This window comes from Anas platyrhynchos, chromosome 3 (assembly GCF_047663525.1).
Source record: "Anas platyrhynchos isolate ZD024472 breed Pekin duck chromosome 3, IASCAAS_PekinDuck_T2T, whole genome shotgun sequence".
NCBI lineage: Eukaryota > Metazoa > Chordata > Aves > Anseriformes > Anatidae > Anas > Anas platyrhynchos.
This window is the reverse complement of record NC_092589.1, coordinates 117,561,896-117,578,782: the sequence shown is the minus strand read 5'-3', so window position 1 is coordinate 117,578,782 and position 16,887 is coordinate 117,561,896. Positions and strand designations below refer to the sequence as shown.

The 16,887-nt window shown below is 48.4% G+C and overlaps 1 protein-coding gene and 1 long non-coding RNA gene across 5 annotated transcripts in view; one reads left to right on the top strand and one right to left on the bottom strand.

Annotated features, from left to right (window-relative positions):
• Positions 1-3,503: 3,503 nt before the first annotated feature.
• Positions 3,504-16,887, top strand: part of BLK (BLK proto-oncogene, Src family tyrosine kinase) — a 39,343-nt gene continuing 25,959 nt past the window's right edge. The window contains exon 1 of one of the 3 annotated variants that reach the window (XM_005030599.6): positions 3,504-4,164. Coding sequence is in view for 1 of the 3 variants with exons in the window: in XM_021279276.4 (XP_021134951.1) it covers positions 11,938-12,017 (80 nt within the window). In the remaining 2 variants the exon portion in view is untranslated. Of the gene's footprint in view, positions 4,165-9,827; positions 9,956-11,937; positions 12,018-16,887 lie in introns of those variants that run through there. The other 2 variants (XM_072036560.1, XM_021279276.4) reach the window with 2 other exon arrangements.
• LOC106020358 (uncharacterized) lies at positions 5,412-9,202 on the bottom strand. 2 transcript variants are annotated; one of them, XR_011808616.1, is made up of 5 exons: positions 8,826-9,202; positions 8,421-8,506; positions 8,213-8,323; positions 7,493-8,086; positions 5,412-7,208 (listed from the first exon to the last, which is right to left on the bottom strand). It is a non-coding gene; the product is annotated as an uncharacterized lncRNA (long non-coding RNA). The 2 variants fall into 2 exon arrangements; XR_011808615.1 differs by having other exon boundaries at positions 5,412-8,086.

The following is a 16,887-nucleotide window of genomic DNA, read 5'->3' as shown; positions in this document are numbered from 1 at the left end:
TTGATACAGGCCTGGATCCTTGCTGGGATGTGGTTTTGCCAAGTCCAAGCTGGCAATTGCCTGCTGCAAGAGCAATTCCCTGCAGGCTTTTTTTGGGACATATCCTGTGCTTACCATAAGGTAGATGTTCCCTATAGCCAGCCAAATATCACCTGGATCCTCTGAGCTTCCTCTGTGTCACCAGCAGGCAGAAATGGCCATTCCTCTTCCATAACAGGAGCAGTTCAGGGCGGATAGGATTTGAAACATCTACTTCTTGCCCTGACTTGTAGGTTTGGGGTCGTTTTTCTTGTAGGCATCCTGCTAACAAAGCACGGAGGAGCTGGGCATGCCATCAGGGGAGCATGGCCATTTTGTAGGACCACATGCTGGGAGCATCGATGGTTGCTTCTTGGTTGGTCACCAAAAAAATGCCTTTTCCCCGAGGCGAACGACTCAACGTGCCAGGACTGGGATGGGGAGAGGAGGCTGTGGTGCTCCAACCATCTCCAACCTAGCAAGAAGTCTCCACTCCCCACATGGGTGCTTGTACCAGGACAGCCCCCTGAGATGGCTGGAGGGCCATCTGGGTGCTTGTCAACCTGAAAATGTGACAGAGGCACCTACAGAGGGCAGCAGGTCTCCAGTTAATGCTGTCCCCTGGTCACCACAGGGGAACCAGTGCAAGACACCACGAGAGGTTAACTGGGGAGCTCCGCACAAAAGGTCCAGTCTAATTTGGGTTTCACCCCCAGATGTTTGCTGTTTGCCCCTTCCAACTGCATTTCACCACTGTCATGGAAGGGCTGGAGCCCAGCTGTTTTCTATCACTTAAAAAAAGAATTGATGTGGAAACTGCAGCACTGGCTTTGTAAATGTATGCGTTAAGTTCACAAATTATTCTTCTCCTCGACTCCAAAAAAAGTCCCTAAGCCCTGAAGAGCTGAAAATCATTTGCAAAGAAAATCATAACCTTTCCCAAAGATTTGAAGTGGCTCATTTGTAATGGTTTTCCTTTGAGAATCTGCTAACCCCAGTTCACTGCAGCAACCCGGAGAAGCAAAAAGCATTTAAAATCTCAGGACCAAGATGCAGTTTTTTTCCATCTTTCTATTTTACTGGGGGAAAAAAAGGGGGGGGGGGGGAGGGGGTGACGGATGTGCGTTCCACTTTCACCCCAACTAATTGTTGTAAATTAATTTCCAGAACTTAATTTTAAGTTCTGGAAATTAATTCCAGAATTAATTTTTTATTAGGGAATAAAAAATTCCCCTTCCAGTCTTACCTGGATTCCCAGTAAGGCTATTTTGTAATATGCCCTCTGGGCATCTTGACTGAAAAATATGGGAGTGGAGGGATTTGGGGTGAACACCACCTCCCCACACTTCAATTCAAGCATTCTGCGTCCACCCTAAATTTGTCACCAGGGCTTCCTGAGCCAAAGAAGGGAAAGGTGAAGAAAGCCTATCTCAGATACTGCTTTAGGGTGAGATGAACCACCCTAGACTAGACACCTTCCAGAATCACCCGTGTCCATCTTGTGTTAAATGCTGAGCTTCAGACACTGTGGTGAATTCTAGGCCTGCTGTCCTTGACGTGGAGACGTGAGGTATTTCCTGGTGTCCACACGTTCCTGCATGTGTCCGTGATGTTTTTTAGTCACTAGCAGAGGTGCAGAGCTGTGTGTCCCACATATTTGGGACATCCACTGCCTGGCAGCCCCCCAAAACACTGCTGGACAGGAGGGATGTTGGCCCAGCACCACCACGGGCCAGCTGGTGAGGGTCAGACACCCAAAGCGGTGGGATTATGGGGTCTGACAGAGGCACATATTTAAATACGACCACCACAGCACTCACAAACCAACACCAACACAGCAGTGGGCCTGAAGGCACCATCCTCAGGGCCTCCTGGCCCTTAACAAAGATCAGGGAGGCCCCATGTCGACAGGGCCCACATGGAGAAGGTAGGGGAGCTCCTTAGGATTCGGCCTTTTCCCAGTTCATTCCCAAGGTAATTTCACTGTGAAACAACAGCCACAGATTGTGGTGGGCTGCATGGAAAGGTGGTGTAGGCAGCCTAATTCCCCAAGGATCTCCTCAACAGCCTCTGCAGGGACCAACGGGAGCTGCAAGATGTGTCATGGGCTACGGAGGTGTCCGCCAAGGAGATGCACAGCAGCATCCCCGTCTTTGTCACTCCCCATGTATGAGTCAGTGCCTGCAAGAACTGGGTGAAATTTCCTGGATTTGTAGCTGATGGCCAGATAGCACAGTTTCACTTCAACCTTTGGTGTCACAACAAACTGAATCTAGCCAATAGCTTCAGCTCAGGGCAAAAATGAAAGACAGAGTGTTGTTTTTTTTGACTTTTTTTTTCATTTTTCAGCCCAGCGGTTTGATTTTTCTGGTTTCTGGGCCAAACTGACCCATTTTGGAGGAACTAAAATAAAATGAAAATGAGTGAAACGTTACTTCTTGTTAGATTCTTATACTTTGTAGGGTTTTTTTTCCAGCTTCATTGTGGCTTTTCAACACTAAAAGAGGGTTTATAAAAAAGAGAGAGAACAACTTTTTGCTCAGGCAGATTATGATAGGAATGGCTTTAAACTAAAAGAGGGGAGATTTAGATTAGGAGGAAATTCTTCACTCGAAGGGCCCTGGCACAGATTTCCCAGAGAAGCTGTGGATGCCCCATCCCTGGAGGTGTTCAAGGCCAGGTTAGGTGAGGCCTTGGGCAACCTGATTTGGTGGGTGGCATCCCTGTCCATGGCAGGAGGTTGGATCTGGGTGATCTTTAAGGTCCCTTCCAACCTGGGTACTTCTGTGATTCTAGTGAATGAACCTTACTTGGACAAAACCATAGTCTGGAGGCTGTCTCCAAACCCCAGATAGCCATCAGCAAGAGGATGTTATCTCAGCCAGTGATATTACCTGACACTGCAGAACTGAGACCCAGGGTTTAACCTTCTCTTGCATAAATTTGTAACTCCCCAACACAGAAGGGGTTGATAAACAGCCCACTGAAGATCCTGCTCCAGGCAGGATCCCTGCTGTCTGGGAAATGCTTGGGCTGCCTTGCCGTGACTCAGCAGAGGCTCTGTCCAAAATCCCACAGAATCACGAGGTGATGCACATCAGCTTCCTTGCCTCCAGGCAGGTTGGAAGGTCTGAAACCCCGCTGGTGAGGGTGGAAATGAGAACAATCACGTTTCAGAGCATTAGGCAGCAGGCAGTGAAACACCCCAGCGTGGTGTGACCTGAGCAGATCCCTGCCCACTGCAACTCCAGATCAGCACTGGATGGGCAAAAACTTTTTGCAATATAGCAAGCTGCTAACGGCAAAAAATACAGGGAAGGCAGATCGTACGAGATCTTACAAAGAAGCGATAAAGAGATAACAGGATGTGCTGTCATCTGTCTCCTGCATCTCTTCTTCCATGCCCTAATGACATCAGCTGGCTGAGACACAAACAGCTCTGAGGACAAACACGACCACTCTCTTTCAGATGAGATTGTAAGCAGAAGCAGAACCTCAAATGGAAAGTGAGTAAGATTACGGCACCGTAACCTAGATGATTACAAAAGGGGAAACTGCTCAGACTAGAACCTGACTGGAGATAAACTCTCCCAAAGGTTAAGCGCATGCAATAAATATCTCCATCCCTGCCATTGGCCCAGCGCGCTCTTAGCTGTGAACGGGCCAATCTAGAAAACTCAGGACCCGTATTTCTCCTCCCCTTTGCAAACCAGCGTTTGTACCCTGGGGCTTCATGGGTGCCTTCACACCAGCCTGAATGAGAGTGGTTCGGAGCATCAGCTGAAGAGGGACAGTGCTTTTTATAGCCTGCCGAGCCTTTGTGGATAACAGTTCTTCTAAGGTAGCCACCGTTCCAACGTCAGCACTAAAGGAGCCGTGTGGTTACACTGCCAGCCCTTTAATTGCTATAAGTGTAGCAAACTAGTTCGATTTGTCATTCAGCTGTTGTCGACAGGAAACCACTAACAGCAGTCAACTGACAACGCCATGAAGAATTAGGGTTTCTCTTTCTATGTGCTTTAAGGATTAAAACTTATCAAGGGGAGCTTATGTTCTTAAGTACGCACCCTGCAAGGGATTCTTTAACTCTGGTGGACAACTAGGATCGAGTGGGCTATGGTTTAATCTGAACAAAGGAATCACCAGGTAAGAGAAAACACTTTTTTTTTTTTCAAATTCAAAAACTTTACTTCATTCATGCTGCTTTTTTTATCGCCTTCCTCTTCATTGAGTGAATGAACTTAGAGCACCCAAGATTTGGTCCATCTCTGGTTATTGTCTAGGCATCTGGTTATTGTCTAGCCATCAGTGGTGATTAAGCCCTCAAAAATATTGAAGGGAATTGGCGGTGCTGCTGCCATGGATCAGGACAGGGTGCGTTTCTTTCTTTCCTGCTGGCAGGGTGTATCTTCTGAAATCCGGGCACCCTCTGAAGTGGGACTGGTTCTCTAAGTGAGAAGCTGACCTGGCATGATCTCTCTTGGGCACTGATCAAACTCCTTCTCTTCAAAAGAAACCAAAAACATAAAAGTGGATCAAAGCCCTCTAAATAGCAAAGGGAGGTGGAAATTTGGATGTTCAGGCTCCAGGCGGTGGCTGCTGAATTGAACCGCTGGGTGCTGCGTACGGTGCAGAGAGGGGTTGAGCCTTTAATTTGCTTTCTGCCAAGAAGCACATTTGGGACTGCAGATCTTTGCTTTGTTTTGCCCCACAGATGGGTTGGATCATTTTGGAGATATTTTTCTCCTCTGAGATAATAATTCTGCTTTCAAAAGCTCCTCCAGTTAAGCTGGGAAAACCAACAGAAGCTTAATGTGGACAAAGCTTCTGGCAAGCTGGAGAACCCCAAAAGGGGTTATAGGAAGGACAGGCTCAATGCTTCTCCCCCTGGTCACTTTCCATCCCCACAAAGGCAGAACTTACTCAAACCTCCATAACTTTCACTCTCAGTTATAATCTAGGCCAGGCTCAAATTTTTCCCTAGTGCCATGATTTGGAGCCTGGATCTTTCAGAAGCCACCTTGCTGGCTGTGTGATCTCTGGGGAGGAAGAGCAGTTGCAGTGTCATGGGGCGTTTTGCATCAGGGCATCGTGGCCGGTGATGCCTGTCAAGTCGATGCTTTTTGTGGCACTTTAGTTACCTCCCTGGTGAAACGGGGGCTTTTGTTTCCTATCTCGTAAAGCTGCTGTGAAATTGAATTTATTACAGATCCCTGAAAATGTAGGGTCAGGACAAGGTGCGTATATGGTCCGCAGCGATGTTGCTGACGGTGCTACACATGGCACTCACACGTGGTCCCGGGTCTAGTGTGAGATGGAGAAGAGAAGCCGGCTAGAAATTAAGGAGAAAAAAGGACAGCTTCAGGCCAGTGAAGGCATCCTCATTAATATACTCCAGTAGTCATTATCTCAAGTTTTAAGTAACTTCTGAGGGCTGCTGAACTTGTGATCTTTTGCCCACAGTTTGTATTTTCTCCTAGACCTCCTGCAGCACTATCATTATGCTGATGCACAAGAATCTGTTAAAAAAAAAAAATAATAATTCAGCCTGTTCTTGTTTTGTTCTGCAAAAATAGAGCTATTGCTACACCTTGGGTGTTACAGGCAAAAAGCCGAATTTTCTGATGGAGGAGAAAAGACACAAGACGTATTTAAGTGAAAATTCTGCGGTGTTACTATTACTTTTTTTTTCTTTTTTTTTTTTTTTCTTTTTTTCTTTTTTTTCCTGTTTTTATAATGACTTTCCATATTATTCCTAATAGAACATGGGGTGCTGTTGTATGCATTTTTACCCTGGGCTCTAGTGCTCTCAGCTGAGGTGGGGTGCTCTTCAGCCCCTGCTAAATAAGCCCATGATATCTCAAGCTGAGCATTAAATAATAATAAAGGCATCCTCCTTCTACAGAATTTGGGCCATACATCCAGTTCAGACAAGGAGATCAGCCTTCCTATTTTTGCTTTGTGATTTTCCTCTTGACTGACTTTTCAGCCTGTAATTCTCCTTGAAACCTTTATGGGCACATCAAAGTCCAAGCAGGTGTTGAGGCTGCCTTCAAGTGCAGAGGGGACTTTTGGAAATGAGGCATTTTTCACCAGCGATACCCCGTTGTCATCTGGAAACATGTCCCTGTGGATTTCACAGGAGTGACGGCACCGTGTTGGGCAGAGTAGGAGCTTTTGGGCACACTGTTACTTCATCATTATTTGTCTTCCTTCCTTACTATCAGTCTTTCCATTCTCTCTATGTTAAAAAGGGAGTTTCCTCGCTGCTTTTTCATGCTTGATGAGACTCAAGGAGGCAACCAAGCGTTGACTCCATGTGGGTGAGCTCCCCTGTAGTCAATCGTTTCCTGCAGACCCACGGGGTTCAATCATGGGCAACAATTTTGCAAGAGCCCCGGGGCTAAATCCTGCTGGAGCCATGGGCAACCCCAAAGTTTCCACTCACTGATTCATTTAATGTGCTGCAATTCAGCTTTCTCGTTAGATCCATACTGCACTGCAAGCAGCAGAGATTAGAGGTAGCAGAGGGGATAAAATTGGATGCAATTCTCCCTTTTCAGAGGTCTTGGCAACAGATTACAGCCTCAGGGTCCCACTGCTTGTGGAAGAATTGGCTGCACCATCAGATGTCACCATGAAACTCAAAAGAAAGTACATCCCTATATGAAACAGGATATACAGGTCATGGTTTTGGTTTAAAAATAAATGTTAAAGTGCAACTTATAAACCAGGAACATAAACCAGGCCTCTAGCATTTCATATTCAACAAGCCCTGTGCTTCTCAGAGGTCTCTCTGTCTTCCACATCACGGCTAACGCCACTTGAACTCATTTCACTGTCCAGCCAAAAAAATTCCCCCTCTCCCCTCTAAAAAAAAAAAAAAAACAACCCCCAAAGAGAGCAGCTCCTTGTGTTGAAATAAAAAATAGACTTATAATTATAATTGCTTCCAAGAAAATGTTGCAACTGAGCTGGAGAACAATGTTTCTGGGGTTTTACAGAGTAATTTTGCCTTTGTTAATGTCGGTCAGTTTTAACTCGGAAAACATTGCGGGTTTGCCTATTCAAGCTCCCAAACCCCATTTCAAAGGGCCTAAAGAAGAAGGACACAGCTGAGCAAAGGTGCGGACAGTGTGATCAATGGGGAATTTTTGCAAGAAGTAGTGCTGCTTGATTTGCTGGTGCCCCTGCAAACAAAAAGGAGGGAATAAACTTTGTGTTCACCATGGGCAGGACAAGGAGTTGTAGGTCTTTCAGTAAGGAAATTCGTGCTGATCATTAAAAAGTGCCCATCATTAAGAAGTCATTTTAAGGCTATGGATCTTGAAGAGCTGGGACAGACTGGGGAACAGTGGGAATTTCCATCAGCAAGCACCAGTTAGGTTGTCTCCCAGAAAAATCTAGGTCCACCAAGCAGATAGATGACCTTCTGAGGGTCAGCCCCACATTTCTGTGACCCTGTAAAACTTACTTCTTTTCTGAAGTGAAATGTGCTCTTCAAAACCTCTCTGCTGGTTTCCTCCCCGACAAACTTTTATTTACTTATGAAATAATTTGTTGAACTTGACTGGATCTCACAGATGACTTCTGCTCGTCTGGGAAGTGGGAAATCTGTTGCTGATCAAAAAGCAGCGTGCAGGACTCCTTGTGTCCTGCATGTCAGGCACGTAGGAGACAGAGCAGAAATAGAAAACACATGGGGTTTACAAATGAGTCCTTTGCTACCCAGTAAGAGGAGAAGAGTGAAAAATTATTACTTTTTCTGGGGCATCTGGGCTGCCTTACCGATAGTTGAATACGCAACTCTGGGTGGAGGAAGCTGGGGTGAACAAACTCTTGGTGCCATTTGCATTATGGCCAAGAGGCAAATGAGGCAATTGACCCTGCATCCGAGTCACCGAGGTCCTCGTTTACCACATTGCAAATATCTCCTCGTCCGCAGAAGGTCAAAGCCTCCTCTTTTCTCAGAGCTCTGTTCTTCCCCAGGCTATGGTGGCAAGTGGTGAAGGGCCATCAGATTACACCAGGTGGCCTCACAGGAGGGTGTCCCTCTTGTCAGTGTAGCCTGTGGTGGGAAAAAGGAAAACCCTGACAAAGTAACACGGGCAGAGGAGCCGAGGTGTTGCAGGACTTAGCTGAGGTCAGCTTGGTGCTTGCCCAAGACGCAAGCCACAATGGCATCCGTGCTTACGTGATTAACTGCTCACAGTGAATGGCTTGGAAACGAGAAAATTAGGGGCAGAACATCTCAAAACGGTTGCGTGATTCTCGAAAAATGGGCTTCGAATGCAGGTTAAGTGGTCTATGGAAAAATCACAGCGTCATCAGCAACATGCGATGGAAGGAATGAGAAATAAGGTCATACTAAGCAAATAGAAAAATTGATATAAAATCTTTACCTTGACTTTTATCACAGAGTTTTTTCCCAGTTGCCTCTTACGTATTCAGCCTTCAGCACTTGAGACTCACAGGAGGAAGACCACAGCTGTTTGAGACATTACTAGAGTAAGCTTGCGTCAGAAAATACCCTTTTTTCCAACATTCGATGAAAATACCAGCGAGGCAGGGCTTTAACTGCTGCAAGTAGCAAGAAGAGGCATGGTGTGGAGGAAGCTTGGCAGGGAGGATTGTGGAGGAGAGCACGTCCCTACCAGTAGAATACCACACAGTAAACCTCAAACAAAGCCACTGCTGCATTTTCTTCCCCATCCCTTGGGCTAGCCCACAGGATTCAGCAATAAACACCAGTAGCTGAACAAGGGAGAGCCCTGCAAAGCCCTAGGTAGGAGTTTGGATGCAGCTACCTTATTTTAAGGGGGGAGAGATGGAGACCTGACACTGTTTTACTCGCAGAGATGCTGCCTTGGAGCTCAGAAAGCCCCAGTGGTTGAAATGGAGGCTGGAGGGTTGGTTACCATGCGTCAGCATCCTCCTCCAGCAGCACTCCAGTGCTCTAAATTAGCTTTTAATCTGCCAGAGGAATGGCAGCTGGGAGGTTCAGATGGTAAATTAGGATGCTCGTTGTTAATGGGAGGGGAAAAATCATGAGCAGGCCATGAGAACAAGGTCTGGAGGGAACGAGCCACCCAGTTTGCACTGCAGGGGTGTAAGAAGCAGCCCCTGGGGCCAAGTGGAAAGCGGAGGTGCCTTCATCCCTCTGGGTGGCTTCAGATTGAAGCTGGAGTCCCTTCTTCAGCAGCTACCTTAATAGGAACACTTTTACTAGGTTCAGTGTAAAGGGAGTGTAAATGTGGTGGGAGTGGGCTCTGCTGCAGAAAGAGGCTGTGCAGTGGGCCACTGGTGTTGGGGGTATGGCCGGGTGGCCAATCCACTGGGTTTTGGGTCATCCGGAGGGAGCTGGCAGCATTTTTTTGGACCCTCTCCACGTCCAGAGGTGTGGTTGCTCCTAGAGATCTTTCTTTGGGCGTTTTCCCCATGGGCTTGACTTTTGGGCTCGGCGCACAGCTTATGGGGGATTTGTAGCAGGTAGCAGAGATGAGCCAGCTGTGGGATTGCACCCTGCAATGCTCCTGGAGAACATCTGGAGACCAACACGTGGCAGTGAGGTGGGACCACTGCCAGCCAGACCCTGCTGGAGCAGGGTTGATGACAGCCTGCACCCCCGGGCTGGGGAAGCTGGGGGCAGGTGGAGCCCATCTGGAGCAACCCGGGAGCTGCGTACAAGACTTCCTCTCTTTTCAGTGCCCTTTTTTCGCCTGCTTTTGCAGTGACTTCCCTCCAGTTTCTTTTAAAGGACACCCGTGGGCTGGCGCTTTGTGATTTCTGAGCAGACAGATTGCAGGAGGGCATTCACTGCCTGGGCTTCTCCGCTCTGGGTCTCGTCTCATGGCCGGGAGATTCCCAGTCTGGAGGCAACAGAGGAGGCACAGGGATGAAGGGCTAGGTCCCTAAAAACCTCCCTGGGATGCAGTAGGTAGATTGCACATTATCTAACCTGTTTAAATAAACTCCTCACTTCCGAGCTGCTTTAACTGCTGCCCTCCCTGGAAGGGTCTGTGCAGCAGCCTGGCTGCAGCTGCTGGGTTTCCCCACTGTCAGAACCGGGAACGTGTCTCAAATCAGAAGCAGGTTTCTGTCTGGAGCTGCCGTGCTGGCGCCCTGTTTCCCAAGATGACTCGGCAGCCTTATTTCTAAGCCTTTGCTGCACCTCGTGGTGGCTCCTCCTTCCTACCTCTGCGGTGGATGGCAAGCAGCTTTCTAAAAAAGCAACTTCCCTTTTTTGTAGGAATAGGAAGTGAAGCTCACTTAGCAGAGAGCACTCAGATACTTCAGATGCACTCTCTGCCAGAGGATGAAGCCCTGCCCTACAGCTCAAAGCGCTCCAGCTAACCCTAAATCTGCCCTCTCCCTCCCCAGCCCCAACCTGACCTCCTCCAGCTCTGTCCTCCTTCCCTGGCCCTTAGTTGGAGGAGAGCGGAGACAGCAAAATGCAAGCTGGGGAGGGAGAGGTTTAACAAATCTGCAAGGGCTTCCTCATTTCTGTATGTCCTTGGTATGCAAAGAGCCGGCCTGATTTTGCAGCACACCTGCCGGAGGGGCAGCGGGGTGGGTGTCTGTCCCGGTTGTCCTCAGAGAGCCCCCAGGATGGCCCTGGGCTCTGCCAGCTGTAGGATAAGGGGCATGGCACGGCCCCAAGGCCAACAAGGCACTTGCAGAGTCCTGCTTAGGGCCCAGACTGTTGTCCCACAGACTCACAGCCCTCCACAGGGCTTTCTCCCTCTGCCAGGAGCCTCGGCGATGCCCACGAGCATCGGCACCCGCATCGCAGGGCACCTTCCCCGCTCACACAGCATCGTGTCCTCAGCCACCCTGGTCTGAAGGCTGGTAAACATCCTCTGCCTTGACCTGGGCTTCGAGCAGCCCCACGAAGCCTTTTCTTTGTAAACAACACCACCAGCACGTGGGCGGCCTCTGGGCCGTGCGCCGCGCTCGGCGGATGTCACCTTGCCTTCATCCGTCCCAGCGAGCGCAGCCGAGGCATGGGCTGAAAGCCTCAGGGGTGCTGAGACCCAGCGTCCCTTCCCTCCCTGCTGCAGAAACCACGTCGTGGTATTACCCACAGAGGTTCTGGGGGGGTCCTTGCGACGGCTGGAGGACAGTAAATGGCAACCCAGCAGGTCTGCTCCACAAAATGCATGGAAAATGCTCCCCACGGGAAGCCTCGGGAGTGTGTAGAAACAAATCTTGCTTCTGGTACATCATTTACCTCCTAAGGCAGACACGTTTCAGCCTCCCTACTGAACGTGTTGAGGCAGAATGAGAAAGTAACTTCCTCAGAGTCTCCCTGTCCAGGTCTTCGTTCACCAGAGCACGCCGCATCCTCGGTGACACGACTCAGTAGGTTCATAGGGGGTCGGGGCTCTCTGGAACAAAACACATTTAATCTGGAAAGACCTTTATTAGTATTTTTCTTCTCATCACAACAAGGAGAGATCGCTGCAAAGCCAGTTTGTTCAGCCGTTTCCCCGAATTTGGTGGTTTGCCTAGTGGAAACAGCCCATCCACAGCCATCGCGGCTGATTTTAATGACAGCTGCTAATAGCCTGTGGGTTTCGCTGGGTTTTGTGTCTGGGTTCTCTCCGGGTTTCTCGCCTCTCTCAGTGCTGTTTTCATTGGCCAGGTTGTCTGGGAAGTGCAGCTTGCCCCCCCTCCTCCCCGATGGATCGTGCCGATATCCAAAATAGAGCAAGGAATCCTTGGGGGGAAGCGAGGAGCCGGTTCTGACACAGAGGCACGATTAAAAAAAGAAAGCCCATTAAAAACCATCTGCAAAACCAGGCTGCTCTGGCATCCTGGGGGGGCGTAAGACTCGAAACCACCGGTCCCATGGATGGTGTGGACGTGGTGTGAGCCGGGGGTCTCTCACAGAGAAGTTCTGCCACCGCTCCCAGCCCCATGGAGCATCTGCCATGGGTCGGACCCGTGCTTCGTCCCTCCTTGGATCGCGCCTCCAGGAGCGGCTGCGTGGCAAGCAGGCAAGTAGGGGTCACCCCACCCCTGTGCGCATCCCCCCGCGGGTGGGGAGAAGCCCAGCAGGCTTTTCTCTATCTCCTTCCTCTTCCCCATCCCCTCCTCATGTGGTGCCCCCTGCCCTGCTTCCCTTCCCCGAGATCTGTGGGGTAAGATGGGAGCAGTCCCGAGAGGCTGATGAGACCGAGCCTCGAGGGATGGTTTGCAGGGATGCTGATCCCTTGGTTTGCAGCAAAAAGAGAGGAGAAATGCGTGCCAGGTGTGCATGCCCTGGTTTTTCCATCCTCCCCTGCCCACCTGAGGGGGAAAAGAGCGAGGTGTGTGCATGGGGAAGGCTGGTTAGAGGTGGGTGCTGCTGGGGTGAGTAGGGGAAGGGCTCCCACAGAGAGTGGGAGCTCACCTAGGGGTGGTTTGTGGAGCGAATCTCCCTTTCCTGTGCTCCATCTTGCCCGTAGCTCATTAACGAGTTTGGCCCATGCTTGCTTTGATTAGCAGGTAGATTTGGGGTGAAGTGCCAGCAGAAATTGCTCACTGAGTGCTGCAGCTTTGCGACAAAGCCTCTCACAACCCCCGGACCCCCAGCCCTGGCTCCGTGTCCTGGCCCGCAGCCTCTCGCAGCTCTGCCAAGCATCTGCCAAGCTCCAGCGGGGCGCGATGCTCAATGTAAGCAGCGATTTTTCCTCCAGACAGATGTTTTGATTAGCAGATGACCACTTTGGCAGCCTGCAGCTGCGTTCTACTTCTACCGAGAGCAAGAAGCTTTTATTATCTTTTTTTTTTTTTTTCTTCCCTGTCAAGAAACTTTTTTTTTTTTTTTTTTTTTTTTTTTGCATCTGCTTAAGCTCAGGAGCCTGGAAATTGGCGCAGTCACACACCACCCCCAGCCTCACTCAGCCTTCTCCCACAGGGTCTCGGCTTCTCAGACAGACCCCAAATAGCCAGGTTTTCTGCTGGGTTGATTTGCTTAGGATTCACCTGCTGCAGCTGGAAAGCACGGCAGACCTAAATTGCGGTTAAAACAACAAGCTGGCTAGGTGTTGATTGCAGCAAGAAGAGATCCCCAAATAAGCCACTGGGCTTATTGAAACAGGGCCAAATGCAAGCAGAAATTCAGCCTGTTATCTTTATCCAACAAGGGCCACGATCTGGATGGGCTTTGAGCATTGCCAATAGGAAATTTTTACCTGCTCCAGGGAACCTGCTTTGGCAGGGGAGTTGGACCCCATCATCTCTTAAGGTCCCTTCCAACCCCTACAGCTCTGTGAAATTCCCAGTTTTACAGCAATTTTGTAAGGATGCAATGTGTAAGACAGCCACCTGGTTCACATCCCAGCAAAAGCAATGATGCCTCTGGCTCCGTGGTGAGGATGTTCAAGGAAAGGTTGGACGTGGTGCTCAGGGACATGGTTTAGTGGGTGACACTGGTGGAAGGGGGATGGTTGGACCAGATGGTCTTGGAGGGCTTCTCCATTCCTAATAATTCTGTGATTCTCTCCAGCTCTTCACAGGGACTTCATTGCTCTAATTCCTCCACGCACAGCCTGGTCACTCCTTGTGAGCAGCAGTTTTTGGCCATAAGGGTCACCGTGCTGTCAGCAGGAGACCACCACTGTGTGCATCGCAGGAGGTCTCCATGCCCTCCTGCTTGCAGGAAGGGTTGTCCAAGGGGACTTTACCTGCTGTGCCCTTCTAGAGGACAGTGGCCACACTCTCCACCTTCTGCCTGAGACAGATCTTCTGCAGGGCTGTTGCTGTTTATAGCACAGCACATTTCTTGTTCATTTCTGCCTTCTAACCACCTCCTAGCAACGAAGCCGCTAATCATTTACAGACTTAAAAATGAAATTAAAAAGAACTCGGCCAAAACCCAGCAAAACTGGAAAACAGAAGAAAATGCTTAGGTAGGGATGTCTTCTTCACTGCTGATCTAATCAAGTTCTTCAGTAATTCTCTGGTTCTGTCTTGCAACACAACCCAAGGGTGCCTGGCTTGGAAATGTAATGAAATATTTTGTTGAGGGAGAAGAAAGCTTCTGGAGAATTTAATGCATCTGGGATGTGCCTAGACCTGGGGGAAATCTTTCAACTGAACTTTTTTGCTCCTCGATGATGCAAAATAGCAAATCTGGCGTAATTACGTTATTGTATCCAAAGTGAATTGATTTCAGTAATTCTTTCGGGTAAGGGGAAGACACACACGAAAAACTTCAGCATTTAAGACATAACTGTCTGCATTTTCAGAATATGGTGGGGGTTTTTTAATGCTATTTCTATTGAAATGCTTTTTCTTAAGAAAGATATTTGTAAGTTTTAAAATGAGGTGAAATATCTAATCTTGGTCAACTATAAAAACCCTGCTGGATCCACCCTAGCATTTGAATGGAAAAGGGGTGATTTTGTGCTTCCTCTGGTCTTGGGGGTTTTTGGAGCTGCCCTCACAGCAAAATACTATTGGCTTACTCAAGCCTTAAGCTCTTTTTCCATGGCACACTTTCATGGGGGTGAGGCAAATGATGAGCCGCGACTTCTGCTTTTCTGCTAGGTTCTGCCTCGTTTTTCCCCCACGCCCACCCATGCGATCCCAAGGCCGTTCATCTGTGTCATCCACATCCCTGGTGCAGAAGGCATTACAGCCTTCACATCAGCAGCAATTTGGAGCTCTCTTGTTTGGGCAGTGAAAAGCAGCCAACCGCAGTCGACAGCATGCCCGTGGTGCGGGGCTGCTTACCGTAAAGAGGAGATGGGGAAATAAGCTCATGCTTGCAGCGCCTGGCTTAGCACAGGTACCTCCATCCTGCTCTTTGATCTGCTACAACATAAAGCCTAAGTGCGTCCAGCAGCACCCATCTGACACCACCCTCTCTGCTTTAGCTCCCCCGAGCACTCAAAATGGACCAAGCATTGACACAAAGCCGCTCGTCAAATGCTGTGGTCAGCGAAGACTCGTGTTCACCTTTGCTGGACCTGGACTTTGTGGGGGTTGCAGGCACAGCTTGGTGTTTTTCTCCTCTGGGGCAACTTCTCCGACCCCTTTCAGAGATGGGTGAACAATAAAACTTACATCCTTGTCCAAATATCAGTAGAAATATTGCTTGAGCAGGGCCATGTGGTGGGATCTTCAGAAGACTCCTCCGTTGGACCATTGCTGCAGGAACATCTGTGCTTGCATCCATCTCATCCAGCTCTCACTAACCAAAATATCACCTCTGAAGACAACCAAAATTGCCTTTGGTTCTCCAGGGCACACACACCAGTTTTTGGAGGTCCTATACAAGTAACCCATGTGTCTGTGACCTGCGTGTGTGCCCCACACATGTTCGGAGCTGTACGTTACACAGAGCTCACCGTCCTCATCTCTGCTGACTTTCTCAGCCAAAAATCTTTAGACTCTCTCAGAAAAACTTCTGCAGAAATTATTTTTACCCAAAATTTACTGGCATCCAAACCAGACTCTTTTTTGCTAAAACTTTTCAAACATCCGGAAATTTTTGCGTTGCCTCAGCTGTCTTTGTTCCATTACGATTTCTAGTTGCCTTCAAAATATATATTTTTTAAAATATATTTTCTTGATTTTGAACTTGAGTAAACTTGAGAAAATGAGTTTAAAAATGAATGAACACATGGAGAACATTTTGGTTAAATATTATTGATGTGATGAACAAAACCACATTTTTCTTATCTGTACTCACAGATTATATTAGAAAGAAAGGTTTCCCCACTTTCAGTTATTAAAAATAAACATTTTTTAGATGGGCAAAGTAGTAAATTGATGAAAGGATATTTTTATGCTTTTCTGAGTTACTGTTTTCTTACCGGCGCTCTTTTCCACTATGAGGAAAAAATAGACTGTGAGACCTATCGGTTACTTTTCTCAAATCTATTTTTGTGATGCTGATTTAAAAAACCAATAATCTAAAGCAGAAACACTGTGAACAATGCGCATTCATCTCAGCCATCTTTAAAAAAAAATATATATATATATATTTTTTTTAAAAAAGAAAACACTGCCAGCGGTGGGTTGGGAGCTTACCAGCAGCGTGCTGCACCATTCAGCATTTGTCTGCAGCATTATTTTAGGGTTTTGTCTAAGACCTGCTGGCGTGAAGGATGGTTGCATTGGCTGCTGAAGGTGTGGAGAGCATGAATGCTGGATTTCGTAGGGATCATAAATACCTAGAGCAGTGCAAAAGTCTGTGTGCTGTGGAGATGAAGGCGTGGGTGGGAGCGGGTGACCTTTGCAGGAGAGTTCTTGCTGGTTCCATTTCCCGCCTGAGCTGGGACATGTTGTTTGCTTCGCTTTGTTGCCTTGCACTGACATGTCCGGAGTAGCTTTGCACTTGCATATGCGGAGAAAGCTCGGTTTATGTGAGCACACAGAGAGGTGTTTGCAGAGAAGTGTTTCCAGTCTTAGTGTGGTGGGACACCAAGGTGTCCCTGGTGCTCCCTTGGACGCAGATACATCGTGTGGAGATCTGGAGGTCAAAGCGTGGTCCCTGCTCCCCTCTAACCCTGCCAGAGGAGCTGGGATGGCCATAAGCCCGTTCAACACCTGGTTGGACCTGCTGTAGTTGATGTTACTCCTTGCCCTCACATGCCAAGAATGATAGAGTCATCCTTGAGAGTGACTCAAGACCCCAAAATGTGCAGTCACCATTCTGCAGACGGTCCATCAATTCTCTTATAAAATAATCTGGTCAACATGACCAGCATTTGAAGCCTACTGCAGACTTATGCTGTATCTCACATCCCCTAAGTCCATAGAAAAGATGCCAATTGCCATGTCTGCATTTCCCATTCGGGACCAGAGTATCCCAAGGACCCTGAGATGCTCCAGAGAAATAGTAACAAGGACCACAGATACATGTCCAACCATAGA